The 12,076-nt window shown below is 52.1% G+C and overlaps 1 protein-coding gene across 1 annotated transcript in view; it reads left to right on the top strand.

The window, feature by feature from the left end:
• LOC140108414 (disks large homolog 1-like) overlaps positions 1-9,985 on the top strand; it is a 107,940-nt gene extending 97,955 nt beyond the window's left edge. The window contains exon 4 of the mRNA XM_072131723.1: positions 9,716-9,985. Coding sequence (XP_071987824.1) covers positions 9,716-9,985 — 270 coding nt within the window. The remainder of the gene's footprint in view (positions 1-9,715) is intronic.
• The last annotated feature ends 2,091 nt before the right edge of the window (positions 9,986-12,076 follow it).

The raw sequence follows: 12,076 nt of genomic DNA, 5'->3' as shown, positions 1-12,076 counted from the left end.
CCTGGATGATGGCGGTGACTGTAGACCGTGTGTTACCTGGATGATGGCGGTGACTGTAGACTGTGTGTTACCTGGATGATGGCGGTGACTGTAGACCGTGTGTTACCTGGATGATGGCGGTGACTGTAGACCGTGTGTTACCTGGATGATGGCGGTGACTGTAGACTGTGTGTTACCGGGATGATGGCGGTGACTGTAGACTGTGTGTTACCTGGATGATGGTGGTGACTGCAGGCCGTGTGTTACCTGGATGATGGCGGTGACTGCAGGCCGTGTGTTACCTGGATGATGGTGGTGACTGTAGACTGTGTGTTACCTGGATGATGGCGGTGACTGTAGACTGTGTGTTACCTGGATGATGGCGGTGACTGTAGACTGTGTGTTACCTGGATTATGGTGGTGACTGTAGACCGTGTGTTACCTGGATGATGGTGGTGACTGTAGGCCGTGTGTTACCTTGATGATGGCGGTGACTGTAGACTGTGTGTTACCTGGATGATGGTGGTAACTGTAGACCGTGTGTTACCTTGATGATGGTGGTGACTGTAGGCCGTGTGTTACCTGGATGATGGCGGTGACTGTAGGCCGTGTGTTACCTGGATGATGGCGGTGACTGTAGACCGTGTGTTACCTGGATGATGGCGGTGGCTGTAGACTGTGTGTTACCTGGATGATGGTGGTGACTGTATACCGTGTGTTACCTGGATGATGGCGGTGACTGTAGACTGTGTGTTACCTGGATGATGGTGGTGACTGTAGACCGTGTGTTACCTGGATGATGGCGGTGACTGTAGGCCGTGTGTTACCTGGATGATGGCGGTGACTGTAGACTGTGTGTTACCTGGATGATGGTGGTGACTGTAGACCGTGTGTTACCTGGATGATGGCGGTGACTGTAGGCCGTGTGTTACCTGGATTATGGCGGTGACTGTACACTTTGTGTTACCGGGATGATGGCGGTGACTGTAGGCCGTGTGTTACCTGGATTATGGAGGTGACTGTACACTGTGTGTTACCTGGATGATGGTGGTGACTGCAGGCCGTGTGTTACCTGGATGATGGTGGTGACTGCAGGCCGTGTGTTACCTGGATGATGGAGGTGACTGTAGACCGTGTGTTACCTGGATGATGGTGGTGACTGTAGGCCGTGTGTTACCTGGATGATGGTGGTGACTGCAGGCCGTGTGTTACCTGGATGATGGTGGTGACTGCAGGCCGTGTGTTACCTGGATGATGGCGGTGACTGTAGACCGTGTGTTACCTGGATGATGGAGGTGACTGTAGACGGTGTGTTACCTGGATGATGGCGGTGACTGTAGACTGTGTGTTACCTGGATGATGGCGGTGACTGTAGGCCGTGTGTTACCTGGATGATGGAGGTGACTGTACACTGTGTGTTACCTGGATGATGGCGGTGACTGTAGACCGTGTGTTACCTGGATGATGGAGGTGACTGTAGACTGTGTGTTACCTGGATGATGGTGGTGACTGCAGACTGTGTGTTACCTGGATGATGGCGGTGTCTGTAGACTGTGTGTTACCTGGATGATGGCGGTGACTGTACACTGTGTGTTACCTGGATGATGGCGGTGACTGTACACTGTGTGTTACCTGGATAATGGCGGTGACTGTAGACCGTGTTTTACCTGGATGATGGAGGTGACTGTAGACTGTGTGTTACCTGGATGATGGCGGTGACTGTAGACTGTGTGTTACCTGGATGATGGCGGTGTCTGTAGACTGTGTGTTACCTGGATGATGCCGGTGACTGTAGACTGTGTGTTACCTGGATGATGCCGGTGACTGTAGACTGTGTGTTACCTGGATGATTGTGGTGACTGCAGGCCGTGTGTTACCTGGATGATGGAGGTGACTGTAGACTGTGTGTTACCTGGATGATGGCGGTGACTGTAGACCGTGTATTACCTGGATGATGGTGGTGACTGTAGACTGTGTGTTACCTGGATGATGGCGGTGACTGTACACTGTGTGTTACCTGGATGATGGTGGTGACTGTAGACTGTGTGTTACCTGGATGATGGTGGTGACTGCTGGCCGTGTGTTACCTGGATGATGGCGGTGTCTGTAGACTGTGTGTTACCTGGATGATGGCGGTGACTGTAGACTGTGTGTTACCTGGATGATGGCGGTGACTGTAGGCCGTGTGTTACCTGGATGATGGTGGTGACTGTAGGCCGTGTGTTACCTGGATGATGGCGGTGACTGTAGACCGTGTGTTACCTGGATGATGGTGGTGACTGCAGGCCGTGTGTTACCTGGATGATGGCGGTGTCTGTAGACTGTGTGTTACCTGGATGATGGTGGTGACTGCAGGCCGTGTGTTACCTGGATGATGGCGGTGACTGTAGACTGTGTGTTACCTGGATGATGGTGGTGACTGTAGACTGTGTGTTACCTGGATGATGTAGGTGACTGTAGACCGTGTGTTACCTGGATGATGGAGGTGACTGTAGACCGTGTGTTACCTGGATGATGGAGGTGACGGCAGACTGTGTGTTACCTGGATGATGGCGGTGTCTGTAGACTGTGTGTTACCTGGATGATGCCGGTGACTGCAGGCCGTGTGTTACCTGGATGATGGCGGTGACTGTAGGCTGTGTGTTACCTGGATGATGGAGGTGACTGTAGACTGTGTGTTACCTGGATGATGGAGGTGACTGTAGACCGTGTGTTACCTGGATGATGGAGGTGACTGTAGACTGTGTGTTACCTGGATGATGGCGGTGTCTGTAGACTGTGTGTTACCTGGATGATGCCGGTGACTGCAGGCCGTGTGTTACCTGGATGATGGCGGTGACTGTAGGCTGTGTGTTACCTGGATGATGGAGGTGACTGTAGACCGTGTGTTACCTGGATGATGGTGGTGACTGTAGACTGTGTGATACCTGGATGATGGAGGTGACTGCAGGCCGTGTGTTACCTGGATGATGGAGGTGACTGCAGACTGTGTGTTACCTGGATGATGGAGGTGACTGTAGACTGTGTGTTACCTGGATGATGGCGGTGGCTGTAGACTGTGTGTTACCTGGATGATGGCGGTGACTGTACACTGTGTGTTACCTGGATGATGGCGGTGACTGTACACTGTGTGTTACCTGGATGATGGCGGTGGCTGTAGACCGTGTGTTACCTGGATGATGGAGGTGACTGCAGGCCGTGTGTTACCTGGATGATGGCGGTGGCTGTAGACTGTGTGTTACCTGGATGATGGAGGTGACTGTAGACTGTGTGTTACCTGGATGATGGCGGTGGCTGTAGACTGTGTGTTACCTGGATGATGGCGGTGGCTGTACACTGTGTGTTACCTGGATGATGGCGGTGGCTGTAGACTGTGTGTTACCTGGATGATGGCGGTGACTGTAGACTGTGTGTTGCCTGGATGATGGCGGTGACTGCAGGCCGTGTGTTACCTGGATGATGGTGGTGACTGTAGACTGTGTGTTACCTGGATGATGGCGGTGACTGTAGACTGTGTGTTACCTGGATGATGGCGGTGACTGCAGGCCGTGTGTTACCTGGATGATGGTGGTGACTGTACACTGTGTGTTACCTGGATGATGGCGGTGTCTGTAGACTGTGTGTTACCTGGATGATGGAGGTGACTGTAGACCGTGTGTTACCTGGATGATGGTGGTGACTGTAGGCCGTGTGTTACCTGGATGATGGTGGTGACTGTAGGCCGTGTGTTACCTGGATGATGGTGGTGACTGTAGGCCGTGTGTTACCTGGATGATGGTGGTGACTGTAGACTGTGTGTTACCTGGATGATGGTGGTGACTGTAGGCCGTGTGTTACCTGGATGATGGTGGTGACTGTAGGCCGTGTGTTACCTGGATGATGGTGGTGACTGTAGGCCGTGTGTTACCTGGATGATGGTGGTGACTGTAGGCCGTGTGTTACCTGGATGATGGTGGTGACTGTAGGCCGTGTGTTACCTGGATGATGGTGGTGACTGTAGACTGTGTGTTACCTGGATGATGGTGGTGACTGTAGGCCGTGTGTTACCTGGATGATGGTGGTGACTGTAGACTGTGTGTTACCTGGATGATGGCGGTGACTGTAGACTGTGTGTTACCTGGATGATGGCGGTGACTGCAGGCCGTGTGTTACCTGGATGATGGTGGTGACTGTACACTGTGTGTTACCTGGATGATGGCGGTGTCTGTAGACTGTGTGTTACCTGGATGATGGAGGTGGCTGTAGACTGTGTGTTACCTGGATGATGGCGGTGACTGTAGACCGTGTGTTACCTGGATGATGGTGGTGACTGTAGACCGTGTGTTACCTGGATGATGGTGGTGACTGTAGGCCGTGTGTTACCTGGATGATGGTGGTGACTGTAGGCCGTGTGTTACCTGGATGATGGTGGTGACTGTAGGCCGTGTGTTACCTGGATGATGGTGGTGACTGTAGACTGTGTGTTACCTGGATGATGGTGGTGACTGTAGGCCGTGTGTTACCTGGATGATGGTGGTGACTGTAGGCCGTGTGTTACCTGGATGATGGTGGTGACTGTAGACCGTGTGTTACCTGGATGATGGTGGTGACTGTAGACTGTGTGTTACCTGGATGATGGTGGTGACTGTAGACCGTGTGTTACCTGGATGATGGAGGTGACTGTAGACTGTGTGTTACCTGGATGATGGCGGTGACTGTAGACTGTGTGTTACCTGGATGATGGTGGTGACTGCAGGCCGTGTGTTACCTGGATGATGGCGGTGACTGTAGACCGTGTGTTACCTGGATGATGGCGGTGACTGTAGACTGTGTGTTACCTGGATGATGGCGGTGACTGTAGACCGTGTGTTACCTGGATGATGGCGGTGACTGTAGACCGTGTGTTACCTGGATGATGGCGGTGACTGTAGACTGTGTGTTACCTGGATGATGGCGGTGACTGTAGAATGTGTGTTACCTGGATGATGGTGGTGACTGCAGGCCGTGTGTTACCTGGATGATGGCGGTGACTGCAGGCCGTGTGTTACCTGGATGATGGTGGTGACTGTAGACTGTGTGTTACCTGGATGATGGCGGTGACTGTAGACTGTGTGTTACCTGGATGATGGCGGTGACTGTAGACTGTGTGTTACCTGGATTATGGTGGTGACTGTAGACCGTGTGTTACCTGGATGATGGAGGTGACTGTAGACTGTGTGTTACCTGGATGATGGCGGTGACTGTAGACTGTGTGTTACCTGGATGATGGCGGTGACTGTAGACCGTGTGTTACCTGGATGATGGCGGTGACTGTAGACCGTGTGTTACCTGGATGATGGTGGTGATTGTAGACCGTGTGTTACCTGGATGATGGTGGTGACTGTAGACTGTGTGTTACCTGGATGATGGTGGTGACTGCAGGCCGTGTGTTACCTGGATGATGGCGGTGACTGTAGACCGTGTGTTACCTGGATGATGGCGGTGACTGTAGACTGTGTGTTACCTGGATGATGGCGGTGACTGTAGACCGTGTGTTACCTGGATGATGGCGGTGACTGTAGACCGTGTGTTACCTGGATGATGGCGGTGACTGTAGACTGTGTGTTACCTGGATGATGGCGGTGACTGTAGACTGTGTGTTACCTGGATGATGGTGGTGACTGCAGGCCGTGTGTTACCTGGATGATGGCGGTGACTGCAGGCCGTGTGTTACCTGGATGATGGTGGTGACTGTAGACTGTGTGTTACCTGGATGATGGCGGTGACTGTAGACTGTGTGTTACCTGGATGATGGCGGTGACTGTAGACTGTGTGTTACCTGGATTATGGTGGTGACTGTAGACCGTGTGTTACCTGGATGATGGAGGTGACTGTAGACTGTGTGTTACCTGGATGATGGCGGTGACTGTAGACTGTGTGTTACCTGGATGATGGCGGTGACTGTAGACCGTGTGTTACCTGGATGATGGCGGTGACTGTAGACCGTGTGTTACCTGGATGATGGTGGTGATTGTAGACTGTGTGTTACCTGGATTATGGTGGTGACTGTAGACCGTGTGTTACCTGGATGATGGAGGTGACTGTAGACTGTGTGTTACCTGGATGATGGCGGTGAGTGTAGACCGTGTGTTACCTGGATGATGGAGGTGACTGTAGACCGTGTGTTACCTGGATGATGGCGGTGACTGTAGACCGTGTGTTACCTGGATGATGGCGGTGACTGCAGGCCGTGTGTTACCTGGATGATGGCGGTGACTGTAGACTGTGTGTTACCTGGATGATGGCGGTGACTGTAGGCCGTGTGTTACCTGGATGATGGTGGTGACTGTAGACCGTGTGTTACCTGGATGATGGCGGTGACTGTAGACCGTGTGTTACCTGGATGATGACGGTGACTGCAGGCCGTGTGTTACCTGGATGATGGTGGTGACTGTAGACCGTGTGTTACCTGGATGATGGCGGTGACTGTAGACCGTGTGTTACCTGGATAATGGTGGTGACTGTAGACTGTGTGTTACCTGGATGATGGTGGTGACTGTCATTCATTCCACATGAATTAGGTCTCAAAGCAGTGAGGTCATCCTCATCAAACCCGCACAAGACACATAACAGGGTGTGCATTGGGGAGCGCCTGTGCCCAGCCATGCTAATCCGGGGGGAACGTAACTGCAGACACGGGGTCTCGCTGCATGGACAACATATTTATCACCTGGGAGGGGAGCTCCGGGGGAAGACCTTAATCCTGACAGTTTGAGCCTCCGCTCCTGAGACGTCACAGCTACAATATACCGTATACAGAAAGCCCTAGAGGATATAGGGAGGACCTCTCAGAGGACAGCCGCTTCCATGGTGTTCTCCTGCAGGAATGACTGCCGAGAGATCTTTCTTATGGAGACTGCCCTGGAGTCTGTGCTCATCTGACAAGTTTATTTCTTTGGTTTGCGCAATAGGTGAATAATTATGAAACACAACTTGTAGGCATGGAGGAGGTAGTATTGTTTGAAAGACATAGGAAATGCCTGACAATAGGTCAAGGTGCAAGGAAGCAGGGGAGCAAGGAAGCAGGGGAGCAAGGAAGCAGGGTGGGGAAGGGGAGCAGGGGAGCAAGGAAGCAGGGAAGAAGGGTGGGGAAGGGGAGCAGGGGCTCAAGGCAGCAGGAAAGCAGGGTGGGGAAGGGGAGCAGGGGCTCAAGGCAGCACGGAAGCATGGAAGCAGGGTGGGGAAGGGGAGCAGGGGCTCAAGGAAGCAGGGAAGCAAGGAAGCAGGGAAGCATGGAAGCAGGGTGGGGAAGGGGAGCAGGGGAGCAAGGAAGCAGGGAAGCAGTGAAGCAGCGGAGCAAGGAAGCAGGGAAGCAGGGTGGGGAAGGGGAGCAGGGGCTCAAGGAAGCAGGGAAGCATGGAAGCAGGGTGGGGAAGGGGAGCAGGGGCTCAAGGCAGCAGGGAAGCATGGAAGCAGGGTGGGGAAGGGGAGCAAGGAAGCAGGGTGGGGAAGGGGAGCAGGGGCTCAAGGAAGCAGGGAAGCATGGAAGCAGGGTGGGGAAGGGGAGCAGGGGCTCAAGGCAGCAGGGAAGCAAGGAAGCAGGGAAGCATGGAAGCAGGGTGGGGAAGGGGAGCAGGGAAGCAAGGAAGCAGGGAAGCAGGGTGGGGAAGGGGAGCAGGGAAGCAAGGAAGCAGGGTGGGGAAGGGGAGCAGGGAAGCAAGGAAGCAGGGGAGCAGTGAAGCAGGGGAGCAAGGAAGCAGGGGAGCAGGGTGGGGAAGGGGAGCAGGGAAGCAAGGAAGCAGGGTGGGGAAGGGGAGCAGGGAAGCAAGGAAGCAGGGGAGCAGTGAAGCAGGGGAGCAGTGAAGCAGGGGAGCAAGGAAGCAGGGGAGCACGGTGGGGCAGGGGAGCAGGGTGGGGAAGGGGAGCAGGGGCTCAAGGCAGCATGGAAGCAGGGTGGGGAAGGGGAGAAGGGGAGCAAGGAAGCAGGGAAGCAGGGGGAAAAGTCTACAGGTAACGAGATGACAAGACCCGGACATGTCGGCATATCTTGACCTGGATACATCGGTTTTCTTTTTCTGATTGTCAGCTCTTTGACACACTGATCGCTAGTTTTTTAGGCAAAGGCTAATAGTGTATTCCAGCCACCCTTCCCACTGTGTCAGGGGTAACATACCTCAGACTGCCTCCTGGTACCCCCATATTACGCGGGTATCTCCTGGTTATTACATTACAACGTCCCTCACTCTTCTTACCTCCTTCTACAACATCCAGGGCCCGGTACATCCTGGATCTCACGCCTGGTGAACACGCGGTCCTCCGGGCCAGATCAGTGCTCCTATGGGACGGGGGTCCTGTACACATGAGCTTTAATCTATCTATCTATCTATCTCCTATCTATCTATCTATCTATCTATCTATCTATCTCCTATCTATCTATCTATCTCCTATCTATCTATCTATCTATCTATCTATCTATCTATCTATCTATCTATCTATCTATCTATCTATCTATCTCCTATCTATGTATCTATCTATCTATATATCTCCTATCTATCTCCTATCTATCTATCTATCTCTTATCTATCTCCTATCTATCTATCTATCTATATATCTCCTATCTATCTCCTATCTATCTATCTATCTATCTATCTATCTATCTATCTATCTATCTATCTATCTCTTATCTATCTCCTATCTATCTATCTATCTGTCGATCTATCTCCTATCTATCTATCTATCTATCTATCTATCTATTTATCTATCTATCTATCTATCTCCTATCTATCTATCTATCTATCTATCTATCTATCTATCTGTCGATCTATCTCCTATCTATCTATCTATCTATCTATCTATCTCCTATCTATCTATCTATCTATCTATCTATCTATCTATCTATCTCCTATCTATCTATCTATCTCCTATCTATCTCCTATCTATCTATCTATCTCCTATCTATCTATCTCCTATCTATCTATCTCCTATCTATCTCTTATCTATCTGTCTATCTATCTATCTATCTATCTCCTATCTATCTATCTATCTATCTATCTATCTATCTATCTATCTATCTATCTATCTATCTGTCTATCTGTCTATCTATCTATCTATCTATCTATCTATCTATCTATCTATCTATCTATCTATCTATCTATCTCCTATCTGTGTTATATCTATCTATCTATCTCCTATCTATATATCTATCTCCTATCTATCTCCTATCTATCTATCTCCTATCTATCTATCTATCTATCACCCGTTTTCTGGTGATTTTGCGCTGGACAGAACGTCTTTGGATCTTGCACTTGTTGCCTGCACCAGTTTTGTGTTGTCCTGCTCTGTGTCCGCCTCACCACCTAATTCTGCACCTAAAGGGGCTCCCGATGCAGACCTGGATTATGCGCCACTTTTATTACTGTGCCTCATCAGAAATGTCGTGCGCCCTTTAAACTGAGTGCCCCAAAAACTGGTGCCCTAAGTGTAAGCGCGATGCGCGCATGCGGGGGGTGGCGGAGTTATGAAGGGCCCCTGTGATCCCCCGCACCTTGCACATAGTGCCCAGAGCCGCCGGTGTCATACGGGCCGGTCATGGAGCCGGCTGCGCTGCTCATCGAGCCAGTAACCTAAAGATGGTAACCATAAGGACATCTTCATAGGGGAGACACCGATGTGGCCAGGAGCCTCTGATTCCCTACTTCCATCGCAGACCTCTACATAGAGATGACAGATGAGACATGATTTATCGGTTCCTTCCATTAATAATTGCCTCTTTTACCAGAAATATCGGTACCAGGACGATGACTCCCCTCCCCTGGAACACAGCCCGGCACATCTGGCCAACACCATGAAGGCTCCGGAGCTGGTACATGTGTCCGAGAAGAACCTCTCACAGATAGAGAATGTACATGGCTACGTCTCCCATTCACACATCTCCCCTCTGAAGGTAAGTGGCTCCAGTACTGCCATACCCAAAGCTAAAGTGTCTGCTCTACAGGACTATTATAAGTCCAGAATAATTATAGCGATAAAACGTGGTGTATACAACTAATATTCTGTGGATATAGGGGCGGTGCCTGGCGTATAGGATGGCTATAGGGGCGGTGCCTGGCGTATAGGATGGCTATAGGGGCGGTGTCTGGCGTATAGGATGGCTATAGGGGCAGTGTCTGGCGTATAGGATGGATATAGGGGCGGTGTCTGGCGTATAGGATGGATATAGGTGCGGTGTCTGGCGTATAGGATGGATATAGGTGCGGTGTCTGGCGTATAGGATGGATATAGGGGCGGTGTCTGGCGTATAGGATGGATATAGGGGCGGTGTCTGGCGTATAGGATGGCTATAGGGGCGGTGCCTGGCGTATAGGATGGCTATAGGGGCGGTGCCTGGCGTATAGGATGGCTATAGGGGCGGTGTCTGGCGTATAGGATGGATATAGGGGCGGTGTCTGGCGTATAGGATGGATATAGGGGCGGTGTCTGGCGTATAGGATGGATATAGGTGCGGTGTCTGGCGTATAGGATGGCTATAGGGGCGGTGCCTGGCGTATAGGATGGATATAGGGGCACTGTCTGGTGTATAGGATGGATATAGGGGCGGTGTCTGGTGTATAGGATGGATATAGGGGCGGTGCCTGGCGTATAGGATGGATATAGGGGCGGTGCCTGGCGTATAGGATGGCTATAGGGGCGGTGCCTGGCGTATAGGATGGCTATAGGGGCGGTGCCTGGCGTATAGGATGGATATAGGTGCGGTATCTGGCGTATAGGATGGATATAGGAGCGGTGTCTGGCGTATAGGATGGCTATAGGGTCGGTGTCTGGCGTATAGGATGGATATAGGGGCGGTGTCTGGCGTATAGGATGGATATAGGGGCGGTGTCTGGCGTATAGGATGGATATAGGGGCGGTGTCTGGCGTATAGGATGGATATAGGGGCGGTGTCTGGCGTATAGGATGGATATAGGGGCGGTGTCTGGCGTATAGGATGGATATAGGGGCACTGTCTGGCGAATAGGATGGATATAGGGGCACTGTCTGGCGTATAGGATGGATATAGGTGCGGTATCTGGCGTATAGGATGGATATAGGGGCGGTGTCTGGCGTATAGGATGGCTATAGGGTCGGTGTCTGGCGTATAGGATGAATATAGGGGCGGTGTCTGGCGTATAGGATGGATATAGGGGCGGTGTCTGGCGTATTGGATGGATATAGGGGCGGTGTCTGGCGTATAGGATGGATATAGGGGCGGTGTCTGGCGTATAGGATGGATATAGGGGCGGTGTCTGGCGTATAGGATGTATATAGGGGCGGTGTCTGGCGTATAGGATGTATATAGGGGCGGTGTCTGGCATATAGGATGGATATAGGGGCGGTGTCTGGCGTATAGGATGGATATAGGGGCGGTGTCTGGCGTATAGGATGGATATAGGGGCGGTGTCTGGCGTATAGGATGGATATAGGGGCGGTGTCTGGCGTATAGGATGGCTGTAGGGGTGGTGTCTGGTGTATAGGATGGTGTGTGCGCCGGCTTCGGATGTTTTGAAGGGTCAGCGCACCGCTGATTGGTGCAGGCCATTCCAGGATAGGGTTAAAAGCCGGCCTCTCCCAGCATTCCCTACCGGATCGTCCTGCTCTATGCCGGTGAGAAAGCTCGTGTCCTTGCCTTGTGCCTGTCTACTGATTTCCCGTTGTTCTGTATGTGACTTTGATCCTATTCCGCCTGCCCTGACCTGTTGCTTCGTCCCTGACTCTGATCCCGAGCTGCCGGTCCTGCCTAAAGTCTGTGTAACTCGCCACGGCTGCCACTCTGAACAACCTGGTGGTACCACACCGCAGCAAGTCCAACGTTGGCGGGCTCCACTACCCCTGGAGCCTGACAGTAAGATCCGGCCATGGATCCCGCCAAGGTTCCGCTTCTTGGTTCAGCAGTCCCAGCAGATTGCCGTGCAGGGTCAACCGCTCAGACTTGTTACCGCCATGCTGCAGCAGATGATGGCTACTCGGCAGTAACGCCGGCTCCCTGCGACTTCTTCTGCTGCTCCGGTTTGCCTGCCTGCCGCTGAACCCAGGTTGAGACTATACATGCCATGAAAGTATGATGGGGACCCCAAGTTGTGCAGGGCTTTATCACCCAGTGTTC

Source organism: Engystomops pustulosus, unplaced genomic scaffold (genome assembly GCF_040894005.1).
Source record: "Engystomops pustulosus unplaced genomic scaffold, aEngPut4.maternal MAT_SCAFFOLD_128, whole genome shotgun sequence".
Lineage (NCBI taxonomy): Eukaryota > Metazoa > Chordata > Amphibia > Anura > Leptodactylidae > Engystomops > Engystomops pustulosus.
Note: the sequence above shows the minus strand (reverse complement) of the source record. Positions and strands in the feature narration are given on the sequence as shown.